Below are 19368 nucleotides of genomic sequence, written 5' to 3'. Positions count from 1 at the left end.
GGGAGTAGTTAGTTGGACCAGACATACCTGAGACATCAGTCAGATGAAGCATAAGACTTGACCATTGGCTTTAGAAGACATCTTACTAAGAGTTGTTTTGGTTAACCTGGTACGATGAAAGCCTGACTAAAATGAGCTTAAAAGGAAACAGATGAAAAATGACAACAGCAAGTGTGGATAGTTCTTGTAAAAAAGCAGACGGGTGGAGGGAGATGTGGGAGCCCAGAGAGCTGCTGTTAGTAGGTTGCTGTTTAAGATTTAAGCAGCATACCTCTGTGGAATGCTGGTGTTGTGAATGATCAGTGAGGGAGGGGGAAATTCGTGATGTAAGAGAGGGAATAAAATGGCTAACGTCATGTCTTTGAATAGTTAAGGGTAGGATCCAGTACAGAAGTAAAAAAGTTTACGTGAATAATTCGTTCTGACAGAGGTTATAAACAAAGGCTCAGTCAGGTCGGTAGGTACCGTGGTGGAAGACTAATGATTTTTTTCACCTAACTCTTCAGGCTGCAATTTATTTATGACTTGGAAATGATATTTAGCTTCCCTGTGTTGTTTTGAAGATCACATAAAATAAAATAATGTTTATCAGTTGTTTTGTGCATTGCAAAGAGCTATACATATGCAAGCTAGTACTGAAGGTGTTAAGAGGAATAAATTTTCTGCCATGTTAATTTTCCAAATTTTTCCCTAACGGAAGAAAGAGAATACTAATAGATTCCTGGGGCTGGAGAGAGGAGCCTGTAATAAGACATCGTTTCTGAGTTTAAGAAGACTTAGAGACTATAGATACACAGTATTTTTAGAAGATACACAATTAAATATATTTAACATTATTAGGCAGTGATTATCTATGGCAAATACTTTTATAGATAATCTAAAAAAACTGGAAGAGTCAAATGTCGCCTTTCATTTTGACTTTGAAATATATGATGGGCTCTTTGTTTTATTTATTTTTTTACTAGAATTTTACATTTCTAAATCTGTTTCAAACAATGTAGTGTTAGAACTAATTTGTGAATTCCTTGTAAACATTCTTTGAGAAGAACCAAATCAGAGGCAAGAGTGACTAACAATGACAACAGTACCTTGATAATAGGTACCATCTAAGAGAACCTGCTGTGTACTAGAAGCATGCTTGTGAGTGCTCTGGGTGACTTAACAAACACTAGTGAACATGCCGTGCATGGAGATGAAGTCTAAGAGTATGTCCTATACGGTTAACTGAGTGGTAGGAGCATAGAAGGGGTGCTGTTCAGTAGACGATGGTATGGTTTGTAGCTGACGCAGCAACTTTGTTCATTTTATTTATTTGTCCACTTGGTACATATTAAGTGCTGTGTCCTGCTGGGTGAAAATACAGAGTTGACCCTAGTATAGCATCCCAGCTCTCCAGGGTTAGTTTCGTGTATTAACCTGTGTTAATTTAATTTAACACACGTTAACCTGGAGTAGCTTCCAGGTGTGTTGGTAGGCTGCTACCCTCAAACAGATTTTAAAGTCTGTCTGATCAACTTCTTACGTCCGTAGCCTAGTGCCACCCATGCACAAAACAGACAACGAAAGAATAATTGTTGGATGATGGAATTAAAATGACACAAAACCAATGCACTTTGTGACAGCTTTCAAGATAATATTAGTTACTTCGAACAGCAGACCGAAATTAAAGGCATGGAATCTAATAAAAACAAGCGTGAATAGCTACTGCACAAGCTTAATTTAAAGAGGCAAAACACAAAGGCTTAGTATTTTCATAGCCTGGACATTCAGTTTTTGTGTCATGTTGTGACTGCCCCCAAAAGCAATGGAGTCGAAGGTCCATCTGTCTTAGCAGACCACGTCCAGAGGACTGAATTTTGTTGCGGCGCTGTATATGCAAAAGGAGGTTGGCAAAGTACAGTGGGTCTGGGGGAAAGTGACTGGCATGGTCTTAATGTTATGCTTTCCTTATTTAATAGAGTCTACGCCTATGCTCGCCTCCCCCATATGGTTCCAGAGACGAGGAGACTGATTTGAGCTCAGGCCAAAAGAGACTTCAAATATTTTTAACAGTCTAACAGTGGGATTTTAAAAGTGTAACTACAATTAGTGGTAGGTTTGCCAAACCTGCCAAACTTAAGAGGGGCTGAATAAGAAAGAATAATGTGAGGAGGTTCGGCGAAGATGGCCTTGGTGACTCTTTGACGTGTGACCAAACCGTGGACATATAGACATCTGTCATAAACAGAATTAGGACTTCTCAACTGCATCTCTTTCCACTGTAGCAATGAGTATTACCCAGCAGACCTGCAGGTCGCTCCTGCCCAGGATCTGCGCCGGAAAGGCAAACGGGTGGCCGCGGAGGAGACTGAAGAGGAGCCCGCTGCTGGAGAGGATGAGCTGGAGGAAGAGGCGGAGCCCCTGGATGAACCCTCACAGAAGAAGAAGACCCGAAGAGCTGCAGCAAAGTAAGTTCAACATTGCTGGAAGATCACAGATCCAGGGTTCTGGGAGAAACGGGAAGAGACCTCTGATGGCCTAAGCGTGACATAGCCTTGAACAAGGCAAACCACTCAGACAGTTACTTAGAGAAGTGCCGCATCTTTTGCAGCCCAAAGAAACCCTCCAGTCTTCTGAGTTTTTTAGTTACATATTATTACTTATTTTGCCTCCAACTTTAGAGCTGTTGGGATTCTTGGGGTCATTTAATCATAAGTACCTTTTATAGACAAGAGAATTAGTCCTGGAGTGGTTGAATGCTCTTTGATCTTTGCCCTTCACTCTCATGGCATCAGGGTGTTATTTTGTGCACTAGGGGAACACGTAATAGAACATCTCTTATAAATAAACATGTTAGCACTTTTGCTTTGCCTTTTGACTTGTCTCCTGGTTGCTTCCCTCCACCCCCTACCCCATTACATTCTCTTTCCTGTCTTCTGGGGTGTTCACTTACCGAAATTGTTAAGAAACCTCAGAAAAAGTAGAAGTGATCAGGCTCTCAGAAATTCCTGACGCTTCCTTAAAGACTGTCTGCATTGGGGCTGCAAGGATCCAGTGTATTTGTGCTGCCGTGTTATTGTAGCACTTTAGTTCTCAAACTGATCTGCCTATTTGTTGAGGCTTCCCATGAGGCTGTTATTGGTTCATCCATTCAGCAGCTGTTCTGAGTGCCTTTTGATAAGTATTGGGCTCCAAAGATGAAGGGTGCTTAGCCTCTGCTACAAAGGAAGCACAGTCTAATGCCTGGTCAAAATTTTTTATAGAAGAAGTATTTTTAAAGGAGTTTTAGGACAGGACAAATCCAAAAACACCAGCACCACCACCGATAACAACAAAACAAGGAGTTCTAGGGGCAAGTGAAAAATAACTTAATTCTACCACAAAGAGAAGACTGTTAAAAAGGAGAGGGACCCACTGAAGCTGAAAGTTGAAACAAAGGCTGCCGGACGGCTCCGGGCAGGGAAGGTCTTGGCAGCTAATAGCGACAGTGTGAGAGCACCTGGGTGGCTCAGTTAAGTGTCTGACTCTTCATTTCCACTCATGTCATGATCCCACCTGAGTTAGTGAGTTTGAGCCCTGCACCTGGCAGACAGCCCAGAGCCTGCTTGGGATTCCCTCTCCCTCTCCGTCTTCTCTCTCTCCCTCTCCCTGTCCCTCTCTGGCCCTCCTCCCCCACTCACATTCTCTCTCTGTCTCTCTCAAAATGAATGAATGAATGAAATAGTGTATAAAGCATAGGGGCAAGAAAGAGCATGGCCATGCTTTCTGAAACTACTTCCTTCTGTTTCTGCCTTCTCATAACTCTGAGCATTCTGTCCCCTCCTACTCCCTCCGAGACCAAGATTGCTGTTTTTTTCTTCAAATCTTGAGCTAGTAAAAGATTAGTCCTTGTATTTCTTTGCTGAATAAATGAATAAGCTACTTACCCTCTTCCTTTCTCACCCCTGGACCTTTGCTGTGTCCTCCCCTCTCTCTGCTGTGCCCTTGCCTCACGCCTGCCAACTGAAATTCTTCTCATGCTTCTAGAAACTGTTCCTGTGCTGCTTCTTCACGGAAGCTTGTCTTGTCTTTTAAACTGAAAGTTCTCATATCTCAGCTTCAGAGTTTCAGAACAGCCATTTCATGCCTCTGTCATGGTGCTTCTCCTTGCCTTGGATATTAGTGATCTTTTTATAGATCTGCTGTGTAAATCAGAAAGTGTTTAAGGATAAGGTCCATGTCTTAATTTTTCTGCCTCTTGTAGCCAAATTTAGAATACTGCTAACATATACCAGTGAAAATGTGAGAAGGGATGCCTAGGTGGCTTAGTCAGTTAAGTGTCCAACTCTCGATCTCAGTTCAAGTCTGGATCTCAATGTTGTGAATTCAAGCCCCGCACTGGGCTCCACGCTGGGTGTGGGGCCTACTTAAAAAAAAAAAAAAAGAAAGAAAGAAAGAAAGAAAGAAAGAAGAAAATGTGAGTAAATTGGTACTCGCATTCCTGTGTCGTCTCATAAATTCATAGTCCTGAATTTATAATCCTTCATGGAACACATAAATTAGTTCCTGTTTCTTTTGACTCTTTAAGGCCACATGGTGCATAAAAAGATAATACATGTTGGAGGGAAGGAGTGGATGTTTTCAAAGAAAATCTTAAAAGTTTATTTGTAAAACTGCAAGGGCTCAGTGATAAGTATCTAGGGACATTGTATCAGTCAGAGCTCTGGAGAAGCGGACAGACAGGATGAAAGGTGTGTGGATGTGTAAAGATTCATTTTACTGAATTGGCTCGTGTGGTTATGGGAGCCAGTAGGTCCAGAATTTGTAGGGCAAGACGGCAGGCTAGAAACTTAGGCAGGATTTGGTGTTGTAGTCTTGAGCACAAAATTCATAGACTAGGATTTCTATGTCATGGTCTTGTGGCAGAATTCCTTCTCTGGGAAATACCTGTTTTTGCTCTTAAGGCCTCATCAAATGAGTCCGATCCACATTATTGAGGGTGATCTCCTTTATTTAAAGCCAACCAATTTTGTCACCATCTACAAAATACTTTAATTGCAACACATAGATTAGTGTTTCATTACATAACTGACCACTGTAATTTAGATAGGCTGACACATACGACTAACCGACACAGCGAAGCAAAACGTAAGCACAAGTGTTGCGCTTACCCCCATTTCTCCATAATATGTAAGGAAGTCATAACATCCAGATTATTTTCTCTGTATTAACCAGTAGGACTTTTACAGTTTTGCATTCTTTTGCCTGGGAGCAGAGTTTACTAAACTCTTAGGAGCCAAGTCTCCACAAGTTGTGTCCTTTGGTTTAATCCTTGCAGAAAATCCAGGAGGTGGTGTCTTTGTCATGATGAGGAAACTGAGACTCTGAAATGTTAAGTCGTGTGCAGCTTGGTTTCCATCTCCCTTCACTTCTCCCTGCTTTTAGTCTTGAAATAGGCAAATAAAACCTCTTCAAATTATAAAGTTTGTTCATTCAGGTGTTGTTGTTTTTTTACAGAGAGAAAACAGTTTGTTTCCCAAGCACTTTTTTTTTTTTAATGTTTATTTATTTTTGAGAGAGAGAGAGACACACAGAGTGTGAGCGAGGGAGTGTCAGAGCGAGAGGGAGACACAGAATCAGAAGCAGGCTCCAGGGGCTGACACAGGGCTCGAACCCACAAACTGAGACCATGACCTGTGATGAACTCGGCCGCTTAACCGACTGAGCCACCTGGGTGCCCATCCCAAGCACTATTTTAAAGCCTCATGAAGCCTGTGGATTAGGAAGTGGAGCGAATACCCGAAGCTTTGTTCTTAGCCTCTTTTAGTGGCTGTGGTGGATGATATAGGTGTCTCAGAGGTAGTCCCATCTCCAGTATTTAACTTTTGACCGCAGAATATTGTTCTTTCTTACTCCTTCTTGGTAATCAGGAGCCGTGGTTGCCCAAACACAGACCTCTGTTTCCTGACATCAGTGTTTATGTTATATGAAAGTGAGGAAGAATATATTTCACCACCTTCCTGTCTACTGCATCAAAACTAGAGAAGGAGTCATTCCAGAAATTACCTGTGTTTAACTTTTCAATGTTTTGCCGTGTGATTACTTCCCATGTTTGATTAATTTAAACCATTCTAAGCACATCCTGAATGATTTTCTGGGGTAGAGAGCCTGGATTTGGAAGTTCTGCCTGAGATTGAGAATTTCTGTAGGATAATTTCCTAGATGCAAATAATTAAAACTTGTGTGTGAGTTAACTATAGTCTAAGTGTTTGGCATACTTGTCAGAGAGACTGAAATTGGTGGGCATTATCATCTTAAGAAAATCTCTGTTCTTTAATTCTGTATTGCCTTTGGTTTTTGTTTTTCTGTGTTTTTAGGCAGTTAATTGCTCATTTGCAAGTTTTCTCAAAGTTTTCGAATCCACGAGCCTTATATCTAGAATCCAGATTATATGAGCTGTATCTTCAAGTAAGTAAAATAAATTCTTGCCACTATCATTCTTTGAGAACTTTCTCTTGCCATTTACTTTATCAAAAATAATTTTTAGGTTTTTAATAATTTTTCATGAATAGGGTCCAGGTCTACCTTTCCAGTACAATGTTTTAAAAATTAACAATTATTTTCTGTATCTTGAGAAACAGTTTTAGGCACTACTGATTTTGTTGATTTTACAGACATCTTGGTTAACACTAATCAATAGTATTAACAATGGGGGTTGTGCCAAAAGGAGCTAGCTACTTTTTCTTCTAAGTAAGTTAGTCTTACAGAGTGCTGGGGTTTCAGGATCTGTTAGATGGAGTGAAAGCTGATAGTTGGCATAAGAATCTGTTGCAATCACAGTATATGATCTCCAGTTACAGAAAAGATTGCAGACGAAATTTAATGTCAGAAGCCGTCTAAGCAATGGTTGTCATTCTAAGCCATCTGGGGAACCAAAATTTCCTTTCATTTGGTTGTTTCTTTAGAGGGAACCTACATGATTTCAGCAGAATTTATCTTCGTTCTGCTCATAATTAAGATATAACTTATTTATAAAGCCAGGGCTCAAACTCTCAGATGGCCACAGGAAGCAAAGTTCTTAATTGACTGACCTGACCCGGCCTACGTACCGGCTCATCTTTCCTGGCTTCTTGCGGACTGCCATTACGCTCACAGCATTGTAGGAGCTCTTCCTCCTCATGGGACCAGCCCAGCTGATATAAACCCAAATTTATGTGGGGATCTGGCCTTGACTGATAGACCCGAGGGCCTAGCATGTTGGATTCAGGGGTCAAGGTTATGTTTGCACTTTGCTCATTGCATGTATTCTATTCACCCTCCTTTACCTCCAGGAAAAGGTAAGGCTGTCGTCAGGAATCACCTCTTACCCATGTCTGAAAACATAAATTCTAAGAAGTCTACTTTAACAGATTAACATAAGTAAATTACTATCCCATGGAATGTATATATATGACTTCATTAATTTATTCTATAAAATATCATTCTTAGCTGTTGCTGCATCAGGATCAAATGGTGCAGAAAATTACCCTGGATTGTATAATGACATATAAGCATCCACATATCCTTCCTTACAGGTAAGTTATTCGAAGCTAAAGAAATGCTGTTTCTTTGGCTGATTTGTATCTTTCTACCTGAGAGCCTCTTCTAAAATAATTTTCTGAAAGCCTAGGAAATTTCCCTCTTTTCTACCATAATCATAATGCTGTCTTCAGGTAAGAAATGAAGACTGAAAGTATATTTGTGTGTTAAGAGTGATTCTTCATAGTAATAAGGTAGGAAAGAGAATATTAATTGATAAGTATGTGTTGAGAAGGTTATATTATTTTTTGTTGCTTCAGTAATGTCAAAATCTGGGAATTACATAGAGGATCATAATGATCACTCTCTGTGTGAACCGAGGAAAGCTTTTCTATGAATGTCTTTTAAACAGCTGAATTATTGACAGTCTTACTTCCTTATAATCACTTTTACCTTTTTAAGTTTGAAGACTTGTCATTCTGTGAAAATTTTCCTTTATAGATATCAACGAAGTATAGGTATTCTTAATACCTATTTCAGCTATTCGGATTACTGTACTGTATTGCGTTTTTTAAAAGAACCATTGATTATTAAGTGATGATTTATGCTATATTCTATTTTTAAAGGGAAAACTTACAAAGATTGCTTGAGGACAGAAGCTTTAAGGAAGAGATAGTGCATTTTAGCATTTCTGAAGATAACGCAGTAGTGAAAACAGCCCACCGAGCAGAGCTGTTTCCCATTCTGATGAGGTATTTATACTGTTTAAAACTGATATTTTTAAGTTGATCGCAAAAATACTTGTGAACAGCGGATTATGATTCTTTCATTTATAATTGTATGATTATTATTCTTTCAGTTATAATTCTTTTAATAAAAATGAAATATTTCATTTTTTATTTTATTTTAATTTTTATTTTGATGGACCTTTTGGGGAAATCAGATTGTTATAGAGACTTATTTTAAAATAATTTGTCCCTGGGGCACAGGGGTGGCTCAGTTGGTTAAGAGTCCCAATTCTTGGTCTCGGCTCAGATTGAGATTTCAGTTTGTGAGCTCGAGCCCCATGATGGGCTCACACAGTGTGCTGCGCAGCCTGCTTGGGATTCCCTCCCCCTCTCTCTCTTTCTCTCCCCTGCTTGCATTTCCTCTCTCAAAATAAATAAATAAACTTTAAGATAAGATAAGATCTAAAGTAAATTTTGTCCCTAACATAAAGAAAGATCTTGCCATGGAGGTGTTTTAATAATATGTTAAAATTAAGTCCAGTTTCCTCTAAATTGTATTGAGAAGTAGTAAAAATAATTCATTCATTTGATATGTAACTAATTATGAGTTATAAAAGCTATTGATTTTTGGTGTTGATAATGGAACCATCCACAGTACAAACCTTTGTTATATTTGTTTTAATATTTTTCATTGGATTTTCTCGGTTGAAAAATAGTTAATAACAGTTATCAAATTTTTAGTCTCCTATTTTAAAAAAACCCTTTGAAGTTCCATTTTACTGGAAATAACGTAGAAGGTCCTCACTCCTCCTTCGAGGGCCTGGAATGATCTCGCTGCAGCCTGGCTGTCCAGCCACAGCGTTGGTGTTCACGGCCCCGCTCAGAGCCCACTTGCAAGTCTGTGGACCTGCTGATCTCTGTGCTCACAACACGGGACGGCTAGCTCTTCTTCGCTCAGTCTCCTCTCAGATGTCATGTTGTCATGTTGCCTTCTTTGACCACTTTGTGTAAAATCGCACCTTCCTCTAACCACACTTTAGTCCCCTACTTGCTTTATTTTTCCTCACAATTGTCTGACGTAGCCTCTTTCTTATCACTTGTCTCCCCGGACAGAAGGTACTCCATGGCCTGGAGTAAATGTTAGTCAAATAAATTTTGTGTTCTTTTATGGTGAAAAAAACCCAGTTCTCTTATGGTGAAAAAAAAAAACAAAAGTAAACATTTTTTTCTGTTTTTTTATTTTACATACATAACCCACACAGCATATAAGAACGAGCTGTGGTGGTAGTGGGTGTGGTTATCCTTGTCTTGCTCCTGGATTTAACAGGGATGCTTCTAGAGCAGCCCTTCGTGAAGTGTGGTCTGCCCCTTGGCAGAGGCTGTTGCTGAGATGCCTCCAGGAGGTCTGTGAGGTTAAGACATTTTCCACAGTACTAGTAAAACATTACTTTTTCCCAGGCAGAAGCGACAGTGGGTAAAACTCCTGGTGCCCTGCCACTAATCAGGACAGTGGCTGCAAACTGTACAAGTCATTCTTCATTACCACACACCTGGAGTTAAAAAAACAAAACAAAAACGGTAGTTTCATTTAATGTTCTTGATGAATCTTAAGCCTTGAGTTCTTGTCTTTTTGTTGTTTTATATGACAATGTGGGAAGTGTACATAAAACACTTGTGCTGAATACTGGTTGTCTCATCAAATGGCCTATTTTCCAAATAACCGATGCACGGTACAGAATCATTTGTGGGTAAAGATCCATTCAAAGTGCAAGATAGACAGTTGGAGATTAATGTAACAGATCACAAGGTTTATGAATATGGATCAGATTCCACATTGCAACTACCCTTTAAGACTCATTGAAGCTTGGTGTAGTATCAAAGTGCAAAATCCACAGTTATTATCTGAAAGTTTACAAAATATATTTCCTTTCTCCACCTACATATCTGTTTAAAGGCTGGATTTTCTTCAGCTAAAGTACATTACAATTGATTGAGTGCAGAAGCTGATAGGAAAATCCAGTTATCTTCTAATAAGCAAGACAATAAAGAAATGTAAAAAGAAAAAGTAAAAAACATGCGTCTAGCCACCACTAAGTTTTGGTGGGGAGAGATTTGGAAAACAAAATTATTTTTCATTAAAAATGTTATTTATGGTAACTTATTTTTATTTCTACGGTGATAAATGCCTATAGATAAAACTCACATACACAAAAGCTCTTTGGGGACCTCAAAAATGTTTAAGAGTATAAAGCACCCAAATCTAATAGGTTTGCTAGTGATTCTATTTTGCATTCCTGGGATAATGCTTATTTAGCTTTAATATTGTTTTAACCCAGCACTGGATACTTTATTTAGAAATGAGTATTATAAGGTACCTGAGTGGCTCAGTTGGTTAAGTGTCTGACTTCTGCTTAGGTCATGATCTCACAACTCATGAGTTCAAGCCCCACATTCAGGCTGACAGCTCAGAGCCTGGAGCCTGCTTCGGATTCTGTGTCTCCTGGTCTCTCTTCCCCTCCCTACTCGTGCATGTGTGTGTGCATGAGTGTGCGCACTCTTTCTCTGTCTCTTTCTCTCAAAAATAAATAAACATTTAAAATTTTAAAAAGAAAAGAATGGATTTTATGTTTATAAGCAAGAGTGGTGTATAATTTTATTTTTATTCCTTAGCTGAACTCAGTATCATAGTTATACCACCTTCATAAATGAAAAAAGACTTCCTTCTTTCTCTCAGCTATGAAACTTTATAGCATGGGAATTAGTTCTCCTTGAACGTTTAAAACATTCATCTGAAAAACTATATGGGTTCCATGTTTACTCATGATTACTGTTCTATTCAGGTTTTCTTAAGTTCCTTTTTACTTCGGTGTTTTCATTTTTTTCTTTTCCAGAAAATTCCCCATTTAATTGAAATCTTGCCAGTTTCCTTATTTTACTTAGAGTCATATTCACTTGTTTCCTTTTAATCTATATATTCTTGTTTTCATTTTTCCTTGATTATACTTATCGTTGGCTTGCCTATTTTACTGCTTTTTTCTTCCTATAAAGAACCACCTTTTGACCTTTTGTCTTAATTATTTCCTTTTTCCTGCTTCCCTCAGCCTTGTTGGTTGTTGTTTTTCTAAATTTTGTATGTTAAGTAACAAATTTCTGTTTACATCCTTCCTTGTTTTATAATATATCCTTTTAAGTCTGTTGACTTGTTATTCTAGGCTTTTAGGAAAACAAAATGACTAGTATTATGTTTCAGGATTCATGTGCAAACAAAATAATATTCTTTGAATTAACTTTTTAGAATTTTGTATGGCCGAATGAAGAATAAGACTGGGAGTAAAACTCAGGGGAAATCTGCCTCAGGCACCCGCATGTCCATTGTTCTGAGGTTCCTCGCTGGGACCCAACCCGAGGAGATCCAGACCTTCTTGGACCTGCTGTTTGACCCCGTGAAGCACTTCAAGAATGGTAGCTCTCCCGGCCACCCTGAATGTGTGTTGTCTGCTGCAGATTTGTGCTCTCTCAGGCTGTTTCCTGTGCTCCTGGACAGCTTTCTCATGGGACTGCTCCTCCCAATCTCAGTGGGAGACTTTTGGCTGAAGTGTAATTCATTTGAAATGTTGATTGAAATAGGCAGAGGGTCATCATCCTCCATGTGTCAGTATGCCCCTGATTAGAAGATGTGTATTTTTCTGGGGGAGCCTGGCTGGTGCAGTCGGTAGAGCAAGTGACTCTTGATCTTGGGGTTGTAAGTTCAAGCCCCACGTTGAATGTAGAGATTACCTAGAAAAAATAAAATCTTTAAATAAAAAAGAAAGAAAGAGAGGGAGGGAGGGAGGGAAGGAAGGAAAAGAAAGGAAAAGGGAAAGGGAATGGGGAATGGGAAGGGAGAAAGAAAGAAAGAAAATGTCCGTTTTTGTTGTTGTGCATTTAGGCCATTTGAAAAATGGTACTTACCCATATGCAATGAATACGTTTCTCCTTAGAAACTTAGAGCATGCTGATAAATTAATTTTAATTGTCTTGATATTTAGTCATTCACTAAGACATTCATCTATTGAGTAATGATTAATTGAATGCCTTCTGTACCTGGACACTTTAACCTCACCATCTAAGTAAAGTGGATGTAATAAGTATATAAACATGAATTGAAATGCTCTGTAGTCTGTTCTCTGGTATGCAGTGTTAGTAATTAATATTAATAATAGCTAACATTATTGAGTACTTACTCCATGCCAGGCATTATGGTGAGTCCCTTTCCATATAACTCAGTTGATCCTTAAAATAACCACATGAGATATCATTACTTGACTGGTCCCATTTTACACATGAGGAAACTTAGGCTTAGAGAGTTTAGTATTTTACTTACAGCCACTCAGGTAGAAAATGATCATTTTTTCTAAGTTTATTTTGAAAGTTAAAAAGAGTGAGAGAGAGAGAGTGAGCGTGTGAGCAGGGTAGGAACAGGGTAGGGACGGGGCGGGGGGCGGGGGCGGCGGGGGAGAGAATCTCAAGCCCAATCTCAACATGGGACTCGATCTCACCAACTGTGAGATACCTGACCTGAGCTGAAATCCAGAGTTGGAAGCTCAACCAAGTGAGCCACTCAGGTGCCCTGGAAGTGGTAGATCTTAAAAGAAAGAAGGAGGAAAGAAGGAGAAAGAAAGAAAAGACAAGAACAAAAAAAGAAGGGGAGAAAGTGGTAGATCTTTCTGACTAGAGAACTTCTGCTGTGATCCCATAATTGCTTTGCTTTAGGCAAACATAGGTATTTATATGTAGGGTGATGTGTTGCATTACGTTTTGTATTTTTTATGATAATGGACTCAACTGTTAAAATGTTTTCATTCAGTATATTGCCCCACAAAAGAATATAAAGGCTTTTGTTCAGTGAAAAAGCCTCCATTGTAAGAGGGTGGCTGTAAATGGTACTTTTATAGGCATACTGTATTTAGGTGTATGAATTAGTAAGCTCATGATTTCATGCCAGTTGGTTTGAAGTAAAGCTCAAGCAATAATTCAAGTCTTCTAAGTAAATTATGAAATCAATTTTGGTGCCCATTTACAAAGAACTTCTGTTTTATTTACTCACTAGGGGATACAAGAGGAAATATTTGATTCTCAGCATTTAAGAAGCTTCTAAATAGGGGACATTTTCTGTGAAACAGCTCAAATCGCCATAGACAGTGAAAGCTGAGAGTATATAGAAAATTGCTAGGGGGAATGAAGACTTAGTAACTCAGGTTTTGAGGAACAGTCTAAGTAGGAACTGGGCTTAGAGACTAGGTTCTGGCACAAGCTTCTCTCTCTTTTATTCTTAGTTTCCTCATCTATAAAGTGATAATACTAAAATCTGCTGTGCTTAGCTCATAAATTTTTGATAAGAGAATCAGGAGAAAATATATTAGGAAAGTACATCATCATCTATAAATTGTTTTAACAGTAGAAAATATCACTGAGGGAAATTGAAAGGGAAGCTGTAATTGGAGAGTAACATAATTCTTTTACTTGGTCTCTCTGTTTCACTAGGAGAATGCCAGTTTGCAGTCATTCAAGCAGTAGAAGATTTGGATTTGTCTAAAGTTCTTCCTTTAGGTCGTCAGCATGGTATCTTAAATAGCCTTGAAATAGTATTGAAGAACATTAGTCATCTGATCAGTGCCTACTTACCAAAGATTTTGCAGATACTGCTGTGCATGACAGCCACAGTCTCACACATCCTTGACCAGCGAGAGAAGGTAAGCGACATTTACCATAGATGTTTTTCTTCCTGGGTTTGAATTGCATGGGTATACTTGCAAAAGGGATTTTTTGTTTCCTGATAAATACAGTACAGTATGTAAATGTACTTTCTCTTCCTAATCTTCTTAATAACCTTTTCTCTAGCTGACTTTATTATAAAGTAAGAATACAGAATTACAAAGCATAATACATACACATATATGTTAATTGACATATGATATATGGTGCTGGTAAGTCTTCCGGTCAACAGTAAGCTATTAGTAATTAAATTTGGGGGGAGTCAAAAGTTACACATGGACCTGTGATTGCTCAGGAGATCAACACCCCAACCTTTGTGTTTTTCAAGGGTCAGCTGTATGTCACTTGTATATTTTAAAAAGGTTTAAGAGGTAGCGTGTGAGTTAGTTCTATATACACTCAGAAACTAAAGTTGGGGATAGCTGAGCTGATGTCTCACATTTTAATTTCAAGAGCCTAGAGGTATTGGACATCTTCCAACTCTCATTTATCCAGAATGGTTGGAGAATGAACAGAATACTGTTACCGTCATCCTTGTTATTTTGAGATAAGAATTGCCCAGAGGTCTTTTAAAAGTACGTGCTTGTTTACTGTGAGTACAGTGTTTTGAATAAAGATAAACAGTGAGACCAGGCAGCTAACTCAATGCCAGAGGCTTCACAAGATGGTGCTCAGTAAATGTTTTCAGAATTGTATTAAAGAAAAATATATTTATGTTCTGTTGAAATAAGTATATGGGCATAAGTATATTCTCTGGGAGGTTTAGGGAAAGTTAATGTCTTTATGGACTGAAGGCTTCTTAGAGAAGTGAGACTTGAAGATCTAGACTTCCATTTCTGTTGATTCTCAGTTTTAATTGGGTCAAAATCTGTTTCATTTTATTAATGGATATGCATAGTGAACTGTCTTTCAGGTATGGTCATGATCACTGAAAATTGATAGCCAAAATATGATGCTATTTTGGGGGCTATGTGTGGATATAAATCTGCTTTAGTTATGAAATGATATTCTCTGATTACCAAGCTCCAGGGATTTAGAACACACCCTATATGTTTTCAGGCACCATTTTGTTTTCTTTATTCTTTCATTCATTCCCTCAACAAACATTAATTGAGCCCCTGCCATGTGATTGGTACTGTTCTGAGCACCGGAGATGGAACAGTGAACAAAGCAAACAAAAATTCCCATCCATTCATTTATTCAATAAATACTTATTTCACACCTACCTACTATTGATCAGACATCATTCTAGGTGGGGAATGAGACAGGTAAGGACTCAGTGTGATGGGGAGAAAAAGAATAAATAAATGCACAGACAATTCGAATAATGTCAGTTTGTGGGGTGTCCGGAGAGGGAAAATGAGACCCTCTGCAGATCTGTGAGTCATTCTCTGTGGAGCTGTCTCCCCGGTACTCTGCCTGCGAATTCTCGCTGCTGTGCCTGGGCTCTGCCTTCTCACACCTAATCCTGGAAGTCCAAGCAGGAAGCTGGGGAATGTTAAGGACTCACCTCATCTGTCCCAGGGCTTATTGTCCTTTACTGCCTGCGGTCTAGTATCTGGAAATCGTTTCATATTTTCTGTTCTGTGTTTTAGTTGTTTGAGAAGGAAGGCCAGATCTAGTCCTTGTTGATCCGTCTTGAACAGACACGGAAAAACCACAGCGGGCAGAGAACAGTCCGCCGACTAACTCAAGGCGAGGAGCAGCTCAAATTCCCAGCAGCCAGAGCAGAAAGCTCATAATCCCCGAGGCACCAGGAAGAGTCCTAGGCAGGGGATTGCCTCACTGTCTTGGCAACACCTACCAAAGCTTACAAAAACTAATTTCCCAAGTAAAGTAACTGCATCTGAGTGTTTTGAGTAAACTCAAAAGCTTTCAAAGATTTAAATGAAAATAAAATTCACAGTATCTGACATCCAGTCAAGTTTTACCAGCCATGCCAAGGAGGATGAAAATTTTACTCATAATAAGGAAAGAAAACACAGTAGAGGCAGACCCAGCAGTGGCATGGATGATAGAATTGGCCAAAAACTTAAAACAGCTGTTAGAAAGGAATACCCTCCATATATTCATAAAAGTAGAGGAAAACATGAGCACGTTGAGAGACATGAGGATGGGAAAATTTTAAAATAAAATCGGGATGTGATGGGAAGTGACAAACAGAGTGGATGGCACTGCTTTCACTAGGGTGGTCAGTGCCTTCTCTAAGGAGGTGGTATTTGAACTTAGATCTCCCGCGCTATGAGGAAAACATTTTAAGCAGATATCATCAGTAGTCCCTGAGGTAGAACAGCCATGACACATTCTAAGAACAGACACAAGGGCAAGATGGCTAAAGCACAAGGAGGGACAGTTAACGTCGAGAGCTAGGTAGGGCCTCTTAGGCTCTGAGCTGGATTTACTCCTAAGTGTACTGGGAAACCTCGAAGAGGTTTGAAGCCGGGGGGTGATGAGGTCTGTTTGATGTTTTTAAAATTTCATTTTGATTGCTTTGTGGAAACACAGGCTTGGGGGTGGGGTGGGGCAACAGTGGAAGGTGAAAAGAGGTCTGGGAAAATTCTTCTCTCTGTGTTACTTGAGAGCTTCAGGGCCATAGGAGGAATTCTGTGCGAATTTTCATTTATGCTTGGTAGGGAGTGATAGTGACTTTATATATACATGGAAATATTAAGTTGTGAAAGGTTAGAGGTTTTATAAACTCTGTGTAAGTTCTCTGACTTTTTGCCTAACTTAGAAGCCTTAGAAGCAGTTACCCAGTAATGCAGCCTTACTCTCGAGTCAACAGGAACTCCAAAGACCAATTATGCAATTCCGTAGATCATTAGTTAGTGAGGTGCCAAGCTTTTTGACAGCTTGGAGGGTTTTTTTAACGTTCTTGGACAAGTTCAAAGAATTCCTTGAGGTGCTATAATGAATTATTGCACAGTAATACTGCTTAAGTGAGTTAAACTTCTCCATTTGTATCTTTGAACTGTTATACATTTTTTAGATTTTTATTTGTGTGTGTGTGTCTTTTAGTTCCTCTAAAGCATTGATTGACACTGACATATATATGATAAGGGTTTTGGTTTTATTATTTTGGAACAATTAAACAATGGAGTAACCTTTAAATGTACAAGAACTCTGTCAAGACTATTCCTCTTGGAACAGAAGTCTCCAGTTGCTCACTTTCTGGGCTTTTCTCAAGTTTACTAAAATTATCGAGTAAACTGGGCAGCTGACACTGTAGACACGAATTAAGTGGAATGTGTAGATCGTACCCAATGTGGAGGGTGCCTAGTGGGAAGAGGAAAAAGGTGGGGGTGTCTGATTTGGCATCATACTTGCTAAGGTTAGCTTCTTACTTGCTCCAGGGGATCATCATACCCTATTTTTTCAAATGTAAGTAATAGTTTTTATCTTTTAACAAACATCACAGAGCTCGTAATGAAAATAGTGCCACCAGAACTGAAGCAAAGCAGAATGAGCTGTAACTGGATCACCTTGTTTTTGCCTGTTATTTCCTGTCGTTGTAATTGCTATAAAGAGATAATTAGCCACACATAGATGGTAGAAACCTGCTGGCTATATGAAATACGATGATTCCTCAGACTTGCATGGCAAAGTAATAATATTTTTGTTCTCATTCACTTGAATTTAAAATGTGTTGTTTTAGATTCAAATACTTCTCTTGATCAGAGTGTCCAATTTTCATGACACATAACCCCCCGTTACTTTTCTTCATAATATCATGGCTATAAAGCTTGATATTCATTATATTAGGGTGTTGTGTTATTTTCTTAAATTTCGGGGTGGTTTTTAGGTTTCAACATAGGTAATTAAGGTCACTTGTAAAAATAAGTTGCCACTATATATCTAGGGCTCACAGTGTATTAATGAAATGGGAAAGCAATTAGGGGCTGCACCTTACCCATTTGTTTGATTCTTAATACCATTCCATGCTTGGGAGCAAACTTGCTCTATCTCTCTGCCTGGCCTAACCCTCTTCATTTTTTAAGATCCCCTAGAAATTCTGCCTCTCCCATGAGGCATTTATTTCTCTTTTCAAATTTATAGTTCCTCCCCTATTGACTGTCTTCAGCATTTTCAGTCTGTCACACAGTATGTTTTCCTTTAGTTAGATTTTAAGCTAAGGTCAGAACTATGGTTGTCATGCCATTGGACTCATTGGTGGGGGCTCAGTAAACTACTCTACTCTGAGCCTGAACAAACTGGCCACCTAACTGTAATTTTGTAACTTATATGGAAGGAGATGTGGCAGAGGTAGCAGTATTTGTTATGAAGGAAGTTTGCTGTTAATTCAAACATCCACCCACTCTAGCCTCTGTGCATCTAAAGACAAATTTTGATCTTTTTTTTTTCAATATTGTGTTTTTCTTTGAACTATATATTTTCAGATCATCCCATGCCTGAATTTATACTGTGTGAAGTATCCCACCATATAGAGAGACCATACATTCTTTGGTCCCCTAGACTAATTTTTTAACAAGAATAATTGAAAACTCCTCATTTCAAAAAAAAAAAGTAAAAAAAAAAAATAAGTTTGAAAACAAGAAAGTGACTTCATTTGAAATAAAGGTTTAGGTTAGGTTTTTTCCCCCCCTTAATCTAAGGCATTCTGATGGCAAAAAAAAAAAAAAGTTTTATTTAGAATGTTCTGTTCATAGGAAGAAATCAGCATTTTATTTGAGACAGTTACAGGGATAAAGAAATAAAACAATGTAGGACACAAAACAGCTGTTACACTCGTGAGTTTTTTTCCCCTTAAGGATACTTTAATGTGATTTTACTGGGCAGTGATAACGGAGCACACCTCCCCATTTGGGTTATAAGTCTCTGCTTTCCTATCTTGTTCAATGAAAAAAGCAATAGACTTAATAACAGGATTTCCAATTTGATTCTTAGCCATCTTAGCAAGCGTGCCTCCCTGAGGAATCAAGGATAAAAAGGAAATATGTTGTTTTATTTCTAATTTTTTTTATGTTTATTTTGAGAGAGACAGATCATGAGTGGGAGAGGGACAGAGAGACAGAGACACAGAATCCAAAGCAGGCTCCAGGCTTTGGGCTGTGAGCACAGAGTCTGACACAGGGCTCAAACTCACGAACCAGGAAATCGTGACCTGAGCCAAAGTCAGATGCTTAACTGACAACCACCCAGGTGCCCTGAAATATGATTTTTTTTTTTAAAGAAGATCTTTCTTTTACAGATACAGCTCAGGTTTATTAACCCACTGAAAAATTTAAGACGGCTTGGAATCAAAATGGTAACTGACATCTTTTTGGATTGGGAGTCTTACCAATTCAGAACAGAAGAAATTGATGCTGTATTTCATGGTGTGGTTTGGCCCCAGGTAAACTTGGTTACTACATTCTGCTGGATATCTTCTGCTTCTTGCCTTGTTTTTACT

General features: G+C 38.8%; 1 protein-coding gene across 3 annotated transcripts in view; it reads left to right on the top strand.

Annotated features, from left to right (window-relative positions):
* UTP20 (UTP20 small subunit processome component) overlaps nucleotides 1-19368 on the top strand; it is a 95757-nt gene that overhangs the window by 34230 nt on the left and 42159 nt on the right. For all 3 annotated transcript variants that reach the window (XM_029953638.1, XM_029953639.1, XM_029953637.1), the window contains exons 22-28: nucleotides 2265-2447; nucleotides 6336-6426; nucleotides 7447-7532; nucleotides 8103-8228; nucleotides 11500-11666; nucleotides 13728-13936; nucleotides 19168-19311. In XM_029953638.1, the coding sequence (XP_029809498.1) occupies nucleotides 2265-2447; nucleotides 6336-6426; nucleotides 7447-7532; nucleotides 8103-8228; nucleotides 11500-11666; nucleotides 13728-13936; nucleotides 19168-19311 (1006 nt within the window). The remainder of the gene's footprint in view (nucleotides 1-2264; nucleotides 2448-6335; nucleotides 6427-7446; nucleotides 7533-8102; nucleotides 8229-11499; nucleotides 11667-13727; nucleotides 13937-19167; nucleotides 19312-19368) is intronic.

This window comes from Suricata suricatta, chromosome 10 (assembly GCF_006229205.1).
Source record: "Suricata suricatta isolate VVHF042 chromosome 10, meerkat_22Aug2017_6uvM2_HiC, whole genome shotgun sequence".
Classification (NCBI taxonomy): domain Eukaryota; kingdom Metazoa; phylum Chordata; class Mammalia; order Carnivora; family Herpestidae; genus Suricata; species Suricata suricatta.
Note: the sequence above shows the minus strand (reverse complement) of the source record. Positions and strands in the feature narration are given on the sequence as shown.